General features: G+C 36.8%; 3 protein-coding genes across 3 annotated transcripts; 1 reads left to right on the forward strand and 2 right to left on the reverse strand.

The window, feature by feature from the left end:
• Positions 1–4,676: 4,676 nt before the first annotated feature.
• On the forward strand, positions 4,677–7,719 carry LOC111013596 (protein NRT1/ PTR FAMILY 5.2). The gene is made up of 4 exons (XM_022288067.2): positions 4,677–4,872; positions 4,938–5,155; positions 5,991–6,556; positions 6,643–7,719. Exons 1-4 carry the CDS (start codon positions 4,737–4,739, stop codon positions 7,535–7,537), a joined length of 1,815 nt encoding a protein of 604 aa, XP_022143759.1. The 5' UTR covers positions 4,677–4,736; the 3' UTR covers positions 7,538–7,719.
• A 244-nt stretch (positions 7,720–7,963) lies between these two features.
• LOC111013689 (protein unc-13 homolog) lies at positions 7,964–12,206 on the reverse strand. Its single transcript, XM_022288194.2, has 5 exons — positions 11,360–12,206; positions 10,385–11,269; positions 9,858–10,301; positions 9,565–9,751; positions 7,964–9,432 (listed from the first exon to the last, which is right to left on the reverse strand). The coding sequence occupies exons 1-5, from the start codon at positions 11,918–11,920 to the stop codon at positions 8,459–8,461; spliced, it is 3,051 nt and encodes a 1,016-aa protein (XP_022143886.2). The 5' UTR covers positions 11,921–12,206; the 3' UTR covers positions 7,964–8,458.
• Positions 12,207–12,866: 660 nt separating this feature from the next.
• Positions 12,867–14,667, reverse strand: LOC148211119 (uncharacterized). The gene is made up of 2 exons (XM_088123687.1): positions 13,934–14,667; positions 12,867–13,459 (listed from the first exon to the last, which is right to left on the reverse strand). The coding sequence occupies exons 1-2, from the start codon at positions 14,161–14,163 to the stop codon at positions 13,402–13,404; spliced, it is 288 nt and encodes a 95-aa protein (XP_087979813.1). The 5' UTR covers positions 14,164–14,667; the 3' UTR covers positions 12,867–13,401.
• Between the last annotated feature and the right edge of the window lie 529 nt (positions 14,668–15,196).

The raw sequence follows: 15,196 nt of genomic DNA on the forward strand, positions 1-15,196 counted from the left end.
TTTGAATTTTGTAAAAAAAAAACTTTAATGAAATAATCACTTTTTTTATATTAATTTCTTGGAATATTCTTTCAGCGTATTTATATATTATATTTTCGAATATTTATAAAATTATTGTAAATTTTTAATTATTTAGAGAATTATCATTTCTACTTTTAATTTCCTTTTCTTTTTAAAAGTTTGAGAAAAACTTTGATAGACATTTTGAGAGGAAAAAAAATACACAATTTTGTACATGACCAATACTTAATATTCTTTTCTGTCAAAAAATATATGTGATGTGTTATATATAAATTATCATCAATTTCAATAGTACCATGCGCAGGCTATTTTCTCTCAACAGATAGTCGACCCAACAATTACATACATATAAATTTTAAAATAGATATTTATTAAAAAATTGAGGACAAAAATAGAAAGTAAAGATTCTCGTCCATAACCCGTTATATATATAATACAGATATACAATTGAAAAGAAAAAACTTATTTAAAAACTTTAAAAGTTAGTAAATTAATTACACGCAAAATTAAAATTTTAGAATGGATTAATTACAAGAAAAGAAAAGTGTCATTTCAACTTAAATTTTTGTTTTAGTAACATATTTTGACACATACTATAGAACATGTTAATCAAATCAACACCTCTCTAAAAAACGCGAGCTGCTCTTTATGGTACAAATTTCATCATCAACCTTAATAAAATTGTAGAAATCAAATTTTAATTTTAATTACGTAGGCAATGACGAAGTTAGTATATAAGAATCTTCTAAATGTTCTTTAATTATGTTGATGGCCAACTATACTTTTACCTATGTTACATGGGACGTTAAGAATCTTCCTTATTTCTCTAATTAATAAACTAAAATTTCCAACGTACTTAAAAACTAATTAAAAAAAAAAAAAGAAAAACCTAAAATTTCCATCACAATGTATCAATATTTTTCTAGATCTCAGGGGTTGATGTTGATATTAAAAAATACCTATTTGAAATATTGATATTTATTCTATTGAACAATTTGTATTTGTTAAACAGACCGACTTAGATATTATAATGATCAATATTGTAATATAACATTTATTAGATATCATTTATATTTACCAACCTAAACATAACTAATTGATTAGCACAAAATATATACTTTTTAATTATACTATTCAATAATTGTGTGCTCTGGATAACTACGGCTTCAAACGATTACATATATATGTTATGGTAACGTTAGCTAATCAATAAAATGTCATAATTGAGGATTTTGAAACATTATTAGAATTATGATTTAAATATTATTTTGGTCTATGTACTTTTAATTTTGTTCATTTTAGCATTTGTACTTTTGAAATGTCTATTTTGGTTCATGTGTTTTAAGTGACAAATTCGATTCGTATTTACCAAATTTTAACACAATAATAACTCTTTAAAACAATTTTTTTATCCGATAACTTGAAAGAAATTTAACATAAGTTAAATATCATGCTAAAACTATAATCAAAAGATAAAAGTTGAAAATATAGGACCAAAATCTACACTTTGAAAATAAAGAGACTAAAATGAACAAAATATCGAGGACCAAAAATTATATTTATTAGTTTCAATATTCAACGTTAAGTTAAATCAATATACTCAAATTGGAAGTTCTTAATCCCTTGAAAACTAATTAGTTAAGCTTTAAGCCACTATATAATGTAAAAGAATTGTTTTAATTCGTACTTTGTTTGCGTGTTAGAGATTTATAAAGTTATAAGGATTTCAAATGTCAAACCTGCAGCTGCAAAGCCCACCAATTTAGTTAGAGAAAAAACTATCGAATTAATTATATTCTATGATTATATCATATCGTATATTTAATTATTATAATATAATTGCTGAATTAGTGTTAAAGAATTGAGAGAAAAATCCATTGTTATCCTTAAATTTGGTAACACGTATGAATTCTAATTATATGCTTTCAATTATGATGTTCATTTGGCATTGAACAAATCTCCCAAACTGATAATTAAATTAACAAAAAATCAATTATGATGTTCGTTTATTTTCTTAAGTTCTATCAATTTTGTATTACGCCCATGTTTTATAATTGATTAAATGATGTAACAATTATTTAAACGATTTTAGTTTATTGTAATTGTATTAATTATCTAAGGATAATAAGGTTCAATTTGAACTTGAAAGATACATCTGATTTTTTTTTTTTTTTTTTTTTTCAGAAATTTGTCATACGTAAGAGATCTGAAATGCAAATTTATTACAATATCATATTCACCCTTCCACATAAAAATAGTCATCGCATGCCCTAAAACTATAATGTATATATATATTCAAAATATGGTTATTGAATATAATATAAAATATCGAAATTAAAAGTCATCCGTACCTAAGTTGAAAATTTATACTATATAAAAGGTTATGCTTATAACTAGAGAAAAACTATTTTTTCACTTACTGATTATTATAATTTTGCTCGTTTGTTATTTTTGTTTTCTTAAATTAAATAAAACAAAATTAAAATGAGTACTACAAATAAGGAATTTGCTTCCATCCTTTATTTTTCTAAAATTGAAATATCGTATTTTCTTCTTAAAAGATTAAGAAGAGTGGTGCGGTAAAAAATGAAATTTTATGTTTTCATTTTACTCTTTATTATTATTTATTTAATTGTGTATTGTTTCAATTGTATATTTTATTTTTCAAAATGGATCAAAAGATCATATGTTTTGCAAAACTCAGGAAGTAATATATATTTTACTCTTCTATTATAGATATAATCATGTATTTAATTTAAACAAATTTTCATTATCTTCCGAGAGTCCTTTTCGCTTTCCAACCAAATCATCCCTAATCACGATCATGTTAATAAAGTTACATTTTATAACAAAGGCGAACTTTAAAAAATATACACGATAGTGTTAAATGTTTGTGGATTGTTAGTGAGTATGATCGAGAGAAAATACTAACTACAAATGAAGCAAAAAATCTAACGATAAGATCAAAAGAGATTATAGAGATCAATTGATTCGAATACGAGAAAGATTCCTTGGAGATAAAATGTGGAGGCAAGAAGTGAAATTTTGGAGAAGGGTATGTGGGGAAAACTGTAGCCATTTTGGTGAAAAATAAGTATAGTAGTTGTGGGTGAGAGTGTTGAAAAGGGTTGGTTTAGAGTCATTGGTTGTGGAATGCGATTCTTTTGGATTGTTATTCCTCTCCTCTCTGTTATGTCATTCTCAAAGGTCTTAAGTGTTCCATTGAGAGAGAGGGATTGATGATCAACAAAATGCAGTCCATTTCCCAACTTTTAGTTTCCATTTCAAGTGGTGAAGAATAAGGAAAAAGAAGCTTCTACTCCTTTCATTTTATGTAATTTATTGTTTCAATTTTCACCATATTTATTTTGGTTTTTGAATTATATTTTAGTTCCATCAACTTTTAAATTATTTATTTTAGTTTGAACAAAATAATCATTTTAATATTTACTGTTAGTTTTCTTTTTATAAATAGAAACGTGTGAATATTTAGAATATGTGTCTATGTATAAACTTACCATAAGGGACATGTTGGAAGGATCATATAAGTTGGTTGAAACAAGTATTAGGTGAGGTGAATATTAGGTAATAAAATAATAGCTAGCAACAACAAAAATAGACATATGGATAAAATTAATTCATAAACTAAAATAGTTATTCTTTAGTGTCCATTTGGTAACATTTTTAGTTTTTGGTTTTTCTATCTTTTGTTTTTAAAAGATAAAAAATATATATGTTTGACAAGCAGGTATGACAACAATGTGGGACAGGAGTCGAGGATGTCCTCTTCCATCCTCGTTCTCGTGAAAATTTTTAGTCCTCATCTCATCTATCCATTTTCTAATTTTGGGAATCGAGGTTTTGGTTGAGAAATCCTCAATTTGAGTGGGAATATTCATAGAAAAAATACTAGTTTAATAATTAATGTTAGAATTTAAAAAAATAAAAAATAAAAAATAAAAAATTTATATTTGTTTTAATAAAAATTATTATTTACTAGTATAAATAATTAGATATAAAAATATTGTATTCATAATTTAATTAAACAATTAATAAAATATATATTGATTATTTAAAAATGGAATCGGAGGCAGGGTGAGGACATGGTGAAAATTCATGCTCTATATTTGATTATCGTTATAGTGCAAAGACATAAAAATAAAAGCTTAGAAGAAAAATCTAAGAGATAAAGAAAATTTAGAAGAAAAAAAGTATTGTTGAGGGAGAAATTCGATCGGGAGCCACAGCGAGGTGCAGGATCACAGACGATTAGTGTTGTGCGTGTGCGTGTGTGGACGGGTCGGCCCTCCGCGCCTATAAAATGGAAGGGCCCAGTTACTACCACGGGTGAGTTAAAAATTTGTGATTAAACCCCTTGGTGTGTCCACCGTCGCCTAGTTTTCTGACAATATTATATTATAAAAAAATATAATATTAATTTGGACAATCCAGAATACCAAGTCCAGTTGTTAATTAAAGCGTCTGAACCTTACTTTGTTGCATGGTCATAAATAATCAGACATAAAAAAATAAAGTAAATGAGAAAGTTGAGTAATAAATATTTAGTCAATTCCAAAATTATGAAGAAAGTGATGGCCATGGCCATGGCCATGGCCATAGCCCATAAATAATCATTAATAATAACACTGTTTATGTTTATATATTGGGTTTGTAGAGTGTAGAGAGAAAAATAGATCAGTTTCAAGTTTCAATTAATGGGTGGTGTTGCAGAGGAAGTGGAAGGTGGGGTGGTTAATGACGACTACACCCAAGACGGAAGCGTGGATCTGAAGGGCAACCCCGTCCTCCGCCGCAAAACTGGCCGTTGGAAGGCCTGCTCCTTCATCATCGGTAAGTTAAACCTTAAAATCAAATTCCGATTGACCGGAGCAAGATTTGACTTTGATTTTACACAGTGTACGAAGTGATCGACCGGATGATGTTCAACGGAATATCGGCGAATCTGATAATATATCTGACCACAAAGCTGAATCAAGGCACCGTCACCGCCTCAAATAATGTGACCAATTGGTCCGGAACCCTCTGGATAACGCCCGTCCTTGGGGCTTACATCGCCGACGCTCATCTCGGCCGCTACCGCACTTTCCTTATCTCCACACTCCTCTGCTTCACGGTACCCCTCATCTCCACTCCCAATTTTTTCTTTTACTTTCTCATTTTTTAAATCCCCCTTTTTTACCTTCTTTTCTTTAATAAATGCTTTCAAGTTTGAATCATCTGAAACATCTGGTGGATTGAAATTTATTTTTTTTAGGTCATTTCCTGCATAAACAAATGGCCCTCCTTGCTACTAAACTAAATGATAGCACACTAGTTGTTAGATTGAAACTGTTGTGACTATTAAATATTTAACGACTCATCATTTTTTAAAGATTTTCATACTTTCACAGTTCTCTCTTTTAACTGTGTATAGGCTTATACCTAGGAGCCAAATATTTTACAATTTTTTTTTGACTGATTTTTTGGTTCTGAGTTTTATTTGTGTGGTCTTAAATGAAGATTTGACCTCAACAAAATGAGCAAATGTTTTTTTTTTTAATAGTACAGTGCTTAGCTTAGTTATTGGAGAAAAGTCAACGTAGATCCAATTTCCAATTAGGATCAACTATGGTGTTAACTGTTAAGGTAACCGGGGGCACGTGTGCCACCCCCACCTCTTTTATTATTATTATTTTTTAAATTTTCATTTACTTTCTAATAAAATATATATTTTGAACTTTTTGATAATCTGTTTTTTAAAAAGTATATATATATATATATATATTAATTCCTTCTTTTCACTCAAATTATAAACTTAGTCCTGGACAAAGTTTTTAAAAGTTTCAATCTGTGCTCTTAATTTGGTAAACTTCTAAAAAATCATCAATGTTGTTCTCATATTGATAATTTTGCTTTCACTTTTCTATTATGCCACTGTGTTAGTAATATTTGAATGTTGGTTTCAACAGTCGATGGCTGTTCTAACGGTAGCAGTGTCAGTGCCAAGCCTGAAACCGCCGCCATGTTTGGAAGCAAATAAAGAAAACTGCAAACAGGCCTCCAAATTACAGCTGGGCGTGTTCTTCGGCGCGCTGTACGCGCTTGCTGTGGCGAGCGGCGGTACCAAACCCAACATCTCGACCATGGGAGCCGACCAATTCGACGAGTTCGATCCAAAAGAGAAGGCCCAGAAGCTGTCCTTCTTCAACTGGTGGCTCTTCAGCGTCTTCTTTGGCATTCTCTTCGCCTCCACCGTTCTCGTTTACATTCAGGACAATGTCGGCTGGGCCTTGGGATATGGCATTCCCACTTCTGGCCTCGCCGTCGCCATTCTCATATTCCTCGCCGGCACTCCCTTTTACAGGCACAAGCTCCCCTCTGGCAGCCCCTTCTCTAGAATGGCTAAGGTCATTGTCGCTGCTGCTTTCAATTGGACCCTACCTCTTCCTAAAGACCCCAAACAACTTCACGAGCTTGACCTCGAACACTACTCCAAGCCTGGAACTTTCAGGATTGATTCCACTCCGTCCTTGAGGTCACATTATTGGCTCTGTTCTGCTCTGTTTTGCATCCTCTGTTTTGTTTTGTCTCAATCATGATTCAATTTGTGGAATAATGCAGGATCTTAAACAAGGCTGCTATAAAAACAGTCTCAAGTTCAACAACTGATCACCCATGGAAGCTATGCTCCGTGACCCAAGTGGAGGAGACGAAACAGATGCTGAGAATGATCCCAATTCTGATATGCACCTTCATTCCAAGCACAATGTTGGCGCAGGCACACACCCTCTTCATAAAGCAAGGCACCACTCTGGACCGAAGCATCGGCAGCCACTTCAAAGTCCCTCCTGCAAGTTTGTATGCTTTTGTTACCATCTCCATGCTTGTCACTATCGTCGTTTACGACAGAGTCTTCGTCAAGATAATGCAGAGACTGACCAAAAATCCGAGAGGGATCACACTGTTGCAAAGAATGGGAATTGGAATGATTCTCCACGTATTGATCATGACGGTGGCATCTCGAGTAGAAAGGCACAGACTTGATGTGGCCAGAGAAAATGGGTTGGTGAAAAATGGAGGACACGCGGTTCTCCCCCTCTCCATTTTCACTCTGCTCCCTCAGTTCATGCTGATGGGAATTGCTGATGCATTTGTTCAAATAGCAAGTGTTGAGTTCTTCTATGATCAGGCGCCAGAAACCATGAAGAGTTTAGGCAGTTCGTACATGATGACTTCGCTCGGAATTGGGAATTTCCTAAGTAGTTTTCTTCTTTCGACAGTTTCCGATATTACCAATAAACGTGGGAATGGATGGATTCAGAACAACCTGAACGCTTCTCATCTTGACTACTTCTACGCCTTACTTGCGGTGCTTAATGTTGTCAATTTCTGCATCTTCTTGGTCGTCTCCAAAATGTATGTGTACAAAGCTGAAGTCTCTGATTCTATAAAACTGCTCACTGAAGGACTCAAGAAGAAGAAATTGAAGGCATCCCACAACCAGGATGAAAAATAAGCCAACATATATGTATGTTTGACATATGCTGTCATATCATATGTAGATTTTACTAGTCTTTTCACTTAAAACCAAGTGGATTTATGTAAATGTTATATATTTTTTAATCTTTGTATTTATGTCAAAATGTCAATTTTAATCTTTCAAACTTTTAATTGGATCAATTTAAACTCTTAACTTGATTAAGTTGTAAAACTCATATATTCTCTAGCCATCACCGTCGAGCGTGGCAATGGGATGGATTCTGAACAATCTGAATGCTAGTAATCTTGATTCCTCTTCTTCTTGCTCATCTCCAAAATGTATGTGTAATTGTATAGAGCTGAACTGTCGGATACAATAAAAGTGCTGACAGATGAACTGGAGGAAAAGAAATCGAAGGCATCGAACTAGGACGAAAAATCAGCTAACACATAGTTATAATATTTACATACATATATATATGATCTGCTTCATTACAGGCATTAACATTTGTGGCGTTTGTCGTTGTTATTACATACGCAGATTTTCCTTGGTCAGGTCATTTCACTAAATATAAAATGGATTGCTTTCTCCTAAGCAAGGAAAAAGGAAGATTTGGAACCGTTTTGAGGAAACTTTGTTCTATTCTCTCTTTGAAAGAGGTGGTTGTGTTAATTGAGATATGAAACAGAAGGCAATGGGTAAGAGTGAGTACAGGAAAGAGAAATGCAAACCATTGCCTCCCAACCACACCACCAATGACTTGTTCCCTTGAAACTTTGGTTTGTAAATTATGTATGCAATGTGCCTCCCTCATCTATTTCTCCCAAACTTCATTTGAAGTCAATTATAATACACACGCATACTCTGTTTCTATCTGTGTGTGTGTATGTGTCTCTCTCTCTCTCTCTCTGGTTTTAGTTTTTATCTCTGCTTTCTGATGTACAAGAGAAGAATGCTTCATCTTCTTTTTGCTAATTGGAATGTTCTCTTTAAGAATAAATTAGCGGCTCGGTCATTCCGGTGGCACAACACTCGTAAGATGGTGTTCGGATCGGCTCTGTTCCATCGTCCTGTCGTTGGAGGCATGGGTAGCTTTTGTCCAGAACCCATAACTCCTATTCCACTTGTTTCACAAGTGACGATGCTGAAATCTTCCACCAGTTGTTCAGTACATTGGCTCATCAATGCTATTACTCCTTCCACTGCCTCGGCTTCCCGCTCGACAATATTCTCTGCAATCAATCCCTCTCCACATGCACAGAATACTCTTTTCAAGTTGTCGAAGTCCTCCTCGATCATCTCGTGGTCGGAACGGTAGAACACCCTCGAACATCCTCCGGCTAGAAGAACCATTAAAAATGCCTCAAATGAGGCTCTCATCACTTCTTTCATTGCCAATGCCTGAGCTCTATCTGTGACGATTGCACTCAATAAGGTAAGGTTCTGTTTCAGGATCCGCAATGCTGGTCGAATCCGTGCATTTGCGACATCGCCCGCATATAGGCAATCGTAGAAGACAGAACTTGAATCAAGGAATATCAGACGATAGGCAGCTACTTCTGAGATATGTTGGCAGGCTGATTCGATTCCTGAGTTGGCAACTTCGAAGTAAGAAGAAGAATTGCTATAAGTCCTAGAATTGTTAAAACGACTGCCGGTTGAAGGTGTGACTCGAGGAGAAAGGGAAAGAACTTTGTCTAGTGAATGCAGGTGGGAAAATATGTAGTGTAATGTGTTTAGACGTATGTAAAGGCGTTGAGTTCCACGGCTGGTTGACGGTCGTGGGTGATGACCTTCATGAGCTCCAAAATGGTGGATTTCTTCTCCGACGACACTACAAGGAGTAGCTTTCTTCCACAACTTGACAAACTTCGAATCTCGGTTACACCTGGTTAGAGGAGGAAGTTGTGGGAGGTAGCTCTGTTTTGAACCTGAAAATGGAGGAGGTTTAGAAGAAAGCTTTCAGTAACCAGTCATTTAATTAGATAAATGCATTAAAAAAGATGGAACATGTTTCCACAGGCATTTGCGCTTGAGGCTAAACAAGAAGACACAAATGTTACCACATGATGACACAAATGTGATATATTCTTGGAAGATATGCTCTAAACCAGCTGCTAGATCTTGAACCAACTCTTCTGTAACTCCAATGGGAATTTCAAAGAATTCTTCCACAGTTTCCTTAGCTAACTTCATCAACTCCACAGCCGACTGCGCATATGGTTCCGTTTTCGACCTTGGATTCCAAGTCTGCAAGAAAAAAAGATTAGAACAGATCACTTGCTGATACGAACTTCAATTCAAAAACAAAAGCATTGTCACAAATTGAAGTAACACAATCATTTTTCCCACTCACTTCTGATTCTTTTGCTCTGCTAAGACACTCCCTTTCTTTCTTTAGCTTCTCATCAACCCATTTTTTCAAGAGGTTCATTATAATGGAATCAACTTCAAAAGGAACCATCTCTCTGACAATTGCCTTCCCGCCATCCTCGCAATCAACGGAATCCTCAACCACCATTTGAACCAGCACCTTCTCTAATTTCCCTGCCCTATGCAAAACACCAATTGTTTCGCTCGTCAACGTTGACACCCCGCCTAAATATTGCTTCAATATGGTACCATAGCAGTTGTGCAGTGTAACTGCTGCAACTCCAACTGCAGTTGGATGCCATTTCTTTAGTATAGGACTGAAGCTTTCCCTCTCTTTTAATGCCAAATCCTCCGTTTCTTTGGCCAACTGAAGTAGAGCTTCACTCACCTCGTCTTTTACATCCTTGATGTTCCCATTTTCAAGAACCTAAATTGCAATCAGATTGTGATGAATGTCTTAAATGATTTAACATAGATACGATCATCAAAGTTAATGGATAAGATGAGAACCTTGGCAAATGCATTCCTTACTGAACATCGAATGTAATAATCGACACGATCACCAGACGAATCCACCACCATTACATCTCCTTCGTCTTTCCCTGCCCCTTCTTGGATAGTGACATCTTCCCCTAGAATCTTTGATGCAGATAAGGCCAAGGGAAGAAGATTTTCTACCTGACCAACCGTACCCCTCTGAAAATAATCATGGTAATGAAGCAACCTCTTCTCCGCCCAACCCTGCATCGAAGACAATACCGACGACAAAAGCTTGACATATACCGCCTCCCGGTCCGGCTTCTTAGCGTCATTGGCCACCTCCGCCAACATAGCATGAGCAGCACAAAGAAGGTCTGGCTCAAGCTGTGCTGTCACAACATATTGTTGGAACAACACCCATGTGAAACACACATTGTGGACGGGCCTAGTGATCCCCAACGTGGACCACGTCTTCTTCATTAGCTCGAGAAGCTCATCGACCTCGTCGAGTACCAATGTCTCGTCCCTGACGTCGAAGATGGCTTGAAGAAGAGCAACGTAGATGTGGATGTTGAGAGGGAAGCCATCAGCCCAGTGGCAGACGTCGGTTGGAGTCCCATTGACACTGCGCCAAGACAACGACACCACAGAATTGCAAAGCGTCCTCATGGTGTCGGAGTTCTTGCCTGTGTCGATGGGCTTGGTTTCGCACCCACGAATGATCTCCCTCAGACGCATCGCAAAGGTGTTCGATTTATCGAGTGGAACGGAAGGGTGAAGAAGAAGTCCTGCCTCTAGGATCTTGAGCTGCCGTTTTTGCCATAAATGGTATTCGTTTGCGTCGTTGAATTCTGATGGCTTTAGATGCCGTAGAAGCTCCAATGGAAGGATTATGGTTTCTGCCCGTCTTCCCATCTGTCCATTCGTACCAAACAAGCATTATTACAAACACTTTTCGATATATTCTAAAACTTGAGGGAAATTGAATTCAAAATGGGAACGTACTTGGCCAACAAGGGTCCGCATGAGGGTCTTCCTCAGGCGATTATCGCTCTGCTCTGTAACCTTCATCTGCTGCCTCATGATCTCCGCCGACGTCATCGGCCGCCTGGGTCTGGAGGACGGTAGAGTATACGACAAAGCGGGGCTGGAGGAGCCGTGAGAGCTCGGGGAGGAGGGATTGGAGCCGCTGTTCCCGCCGGACGACATTCTCCTCGAGGGCGAGCGCTTTAACATCTTCAAGCCGAGCGCGCGCTTGATCCGGCTGGTGGGTGTCATGATAACCCCATTGGGCTTGGACCCAGATGGCGCCCCATCTCCGCCACCGTCGTGATTGGAGGAGGAGTAGAATGCGAGAGCGTTCCGGCCTCCGAAGCCCGGCGAGGAGCGGCACGCCGTGAAGAAGATCTCGTAGGCGGTCTCACGGACGTCGTCGCGGCCGATTCCGTCGAGCTTGTTGAAGGGCCACACCAGATCATTCTCGAAGACGTCCACGTGGTAGTCCGGCCGGGCCACGCAGAGGGGCCCGGAGAGGGACTCACGGCGGACGTTGTGGCTGTGCCCCATTAATCGGAGGAGGAGGAGGAATGTCGATTCGGCTTCACTCTCTCTCTCTCTCTCTTAGATTTCCGGCGGGAGAGAAGAGGAAGATGAGGCGCGTATTTCTCTTAAAACAGAGTCCCAATGGCGATTAGATAGAGACACAGCGGAAGGGTTAGTTAACGACAGCGGTTTTCATCAACAATTAGGAGAGATAAGGGCTCTGGATCGCTGTGCCACGCTTGTCCATTAGAACAAAACGAGAAACCAGGAGACGGAAACAACAAAATAGCCATTAATTTCTTCTCTCTGTCTCTCTCAAATATGTCCATTCATTCAGATTTCCTCGTACGTTTGATTCATTGATAAAGGGTTTTTGCTAAAAATAACTATAGATTTCAGATTTGAGATAGAATTTGAAAAAAAAAAAAAAAAAAAAGAACAACACCACCATTTGCATGCTCTGTTTCTGACTCTGTCTCATGTTTTTTCTTTGTAGGCTCTGTTACATTACAGCCTTTTTATATTAATGTCAAAATTACTCAACTCATCCAGTACATCATAAACAGTGACCATCTATAAAAGGATAAAATGAAGCAATATGATTTTAGACATGTTGGGTTTAAAAATGTCATTTTATTTTGTTCCATTTATCATAAGCCGCGTGCCAAATTAGTTAATGTTTGTCAAATATGTATGTCACATTATCATTTAGTCGATTTTCTTAATCACAATATATTTCATAAGATCATAATTTAAAGTTAAGGATGTAATTGTTACTTTTTAAAGTTTAGAGATCGATCATCGAAAATTTCTCAGCTCAAATTGAAGTCTAATTGTGAGTCTGTTGATCAATAATGTAGAGTAGATATGTGCTCAATAATAATGCAACTTTTCACTTAAAAGAACATACACCTGTTTCTTTTCCCAGCTGATGACACTTTAATCATGGAAAGTTGCAAAAACATGAAAATGAGGCCCTCGAGTTTCAGGATGTATTACAACACTGCTAAATCGGGATAAAGAAAAACATTCGATGAGAAGTTCACGAAATCTCGAGATCAGTAGCTATAAACAACAGAGGGAAATGATACAGAAGCTCTATGATTCATTAACCACAATAAGTATAGAAAAAAAAAATTTCCAAGTGTTTTTTGCACTACACATAGTATCATTCTGTACTGTCAAAAGCTCAACTAATCTGAATCTTTGATACCATTATCAGCATCATCCATGGAATATCACCTGCAAGGAGATCTTTCAAATTTGAAGACCGAAACAGTACAAGGTGTCACCGGGACACATCAGCGGCACAAGGGACAATGAGATGATGGCATAGTAATCAACCGATCTTTGAACTTCTCTGTAGGTCGTTGTAGCATCAAAGCAATCCGGTATACAGTCAGAAACACCACCAAGAGAAAGTAGAATTAATGACACTATCAGTTTAGTCTTAAAGCAACCACATGGTTCTTGTCATTATGCACTAATATATTTGATGTAATAATCTACATAATTATACAGCTGCAAGAATCGGCCTCCTCGTCCCCGGAGTCGCTCACATCGCTGCAGAAACAGACAGAGAGACGGGTTCAAAAAACACAAATCTGCAGTCCCCAACAACATCATCACATCCAAAATCAGAATTCATCTAGTTTAAAAGAATCTGTTAACTTTTGCGTATCAGTCGATATAAGGCATGAGATAAGGAAGGATCGTTGTGCTAACAAACCAATCTAGATGTACTAGAAAAACCAGATGAACAGACCAGTTCTACTAATATGACAGCATTACAGCAGACTTTCTAAAAGAACAGTAAAATGAGTTGGACTGAAGTTTCAAATTCAGTGGTGAGGAAGATTTTAGCTTCTTCAACATCTCAACTATTAACAGCAACTGATCAATGTCCCATTTTAGATCTAATGCTGAAGAGTAAAGAGAAAACAGGCAGCAGATTGTAAAAATGAGACCAAGAACAGAAAGCTCATCTTCCCCAAATAACATAAAACAGACCAGAAAACCAGAGAAAAACCAATCTACCTCGGTTGAAACTCCAAAATCTCCGCTAGGTTATTGCCATTACTATCGTTCCACCGGACTTTCATCCTCGGCTTGTCCGATTTCCGCGACATTCCACCGCGGCGCGGCGGCAATAGGGCATTCGATTCGCTGTAATCTTCTCCATTACTGTGATCCCCAACTTCTCCGGCGGCGACAGAATCCACGGGCTTCTCTTGGCAGCCATTAACGTCCTTAGAATCGCCATCCATAATCGAATCTCTCACTACCGTAAATCCAATCGAAAAGTTGCCCTACTAACAGCTACGCCAAAAATAGGACCCAGATTTTGGATTTCCGATGCGAATCATCTCAGAAATCCACTTCATCTGAACTCCACAAAAAATTTCTCACAAATCCCACCACTCGAAACTCAGATTCTACAAATGGGTCAACGCTCACGGGTGTTCTAAGTTAAAATTAAAAGAAAAAAACGGAGCAACTAGAGGCTTAACTCTTAAGTCTTAACCCCAATAATACCCTTCGAAAAACCCCACCAAGAAAAAGTAAAACCCCGATCTAAAATTTTAACCAAAGAAAAGGGATTAGATGGATTCCCGAGAAAGTGACAGAAAATTAAAATCTCCTCCCCCGCAAAAAGAAATATGAAATAAATAAGCGACGCGTAAAGGAACCAAATTTACGAGAAAACACAAAATTGTGAAATGCGATGTAGTGGAGCGTTGTCCAGATCAGAGAAGAGCGAGAAAGCAAGAGAGAGAGAGGAGAAGAAGAAGAAGAAGAATGCGTTTACTTTACTGTGATTGGTCAATAGTGATATCGAATAATGGTGTGGGATCCGACGGTTGGGATTGGATTGATTCCCGAACAGATGAGTCATCTGTGGGTCCCAGTGGCGGGTGTTCGTTAAATTCGTTGCTCCCGAACTGTCGGTAATCAGATCCTATCATCCTTAATATATTATTTTAACATTAATTGATGTATATTTCAAAAAAAAAAAACATTAATTGATGTCGTCAATATGCAGTAATTTTGGGTCATAAATTTACTACTCTTGAAATCAATTATCATATTTTAATCAATCCCATTAATGTCAATTAACATTTTCATAATTTCCCTATCTTAACGGCCATAATAAATATATCATATATGAGCTTGTTGGAGGATGACTATGTCATTTCATGGAGTTTGTCTATGGAAAATATTTGTAATTAATTCTAATGTTAACCACTTTTGCCTTTCTTGGTTGCTAATGACATTTTTTTTATATGTATAGTAGGTGAG

The sequence above is a fragment of the Momordica charantia genome (assembly GCF_013281855.1).
Source record: "Momordica charantia cultivar OHB3-1 chromosome 5 unlocalized genomic scaffold, Mcharantia_2.0 BLBB01000005.1, whole genome shotgun sequence".
Lineage (NCBI taxonomy): Eukaryota > Viridiplantae > Streptophyta > Magnoliopsida > Cucurbitales > Cucurbitaceae > Momordica > Momordica charantia.

Excerpts from the sequence above, each read along its gene's own strand:
- LOC111013596 (XM_022288067.2), top strand. The coding sequence starts at position 4,737 with ATGGGTGGTGTTGCAGAGGAAGTGGAAGGTGGGGTGGTTAATGACGAC. Across the intron at positions 4,873-4,937 it reads GGCCTGCTCCTTCATCATCG|TGTACGAAGTGATCGACCGG; the intron begins GTAAGTTAAACC and ends GATTTTACACAG. Across the intron at positions 5,156-5,990 it reads CCACACTCCTCTGCTTCACG|TCGATGGCTGTTCTAACGGT; the intron begins GTACCCCTCATC and ends TGGTTTCAACAG.
- LOC148211119 (XM_088123687.1), bottom strand. The coding sequence starts at position 14,163 with ATGGATGGCGATTCTAAGGACGTTAATGGCTGCCAAGAGAAGCCCGTG. Across the intron at positions 13,460-13,933 it reads ATTTTGGAGTTTCAACCGAG|CGATGTGAGCGACTCCGGGG; the intron begins GTAGATTGGTTT and ends CTGTTTCTGCAG.
- LOC111013689 (XM_022288194.2), bottom strand. The coding sequence starts at position 11,920 with ATGGGGCACAGCCACAACGTCCGCCGTGAGTCCCTCTCCGGGCCCCTC. Across the intron at positions 11,270-11,359 it reads TGCGGACCCTTGTTGGCCAA|ATGGGAAGACGGGCAGAAAC; the intron begins GTACGTTCCCAT and ends ACGAATGGACAG. Across the intron at positions 9,752-9,857 it reads GCAGAGCAAAAGAATCAGAA|ACTTGGAATCCAAGGTCGAA; the intron begins GTGAGTGGGAAA and ends TTTTTCTTGCAG.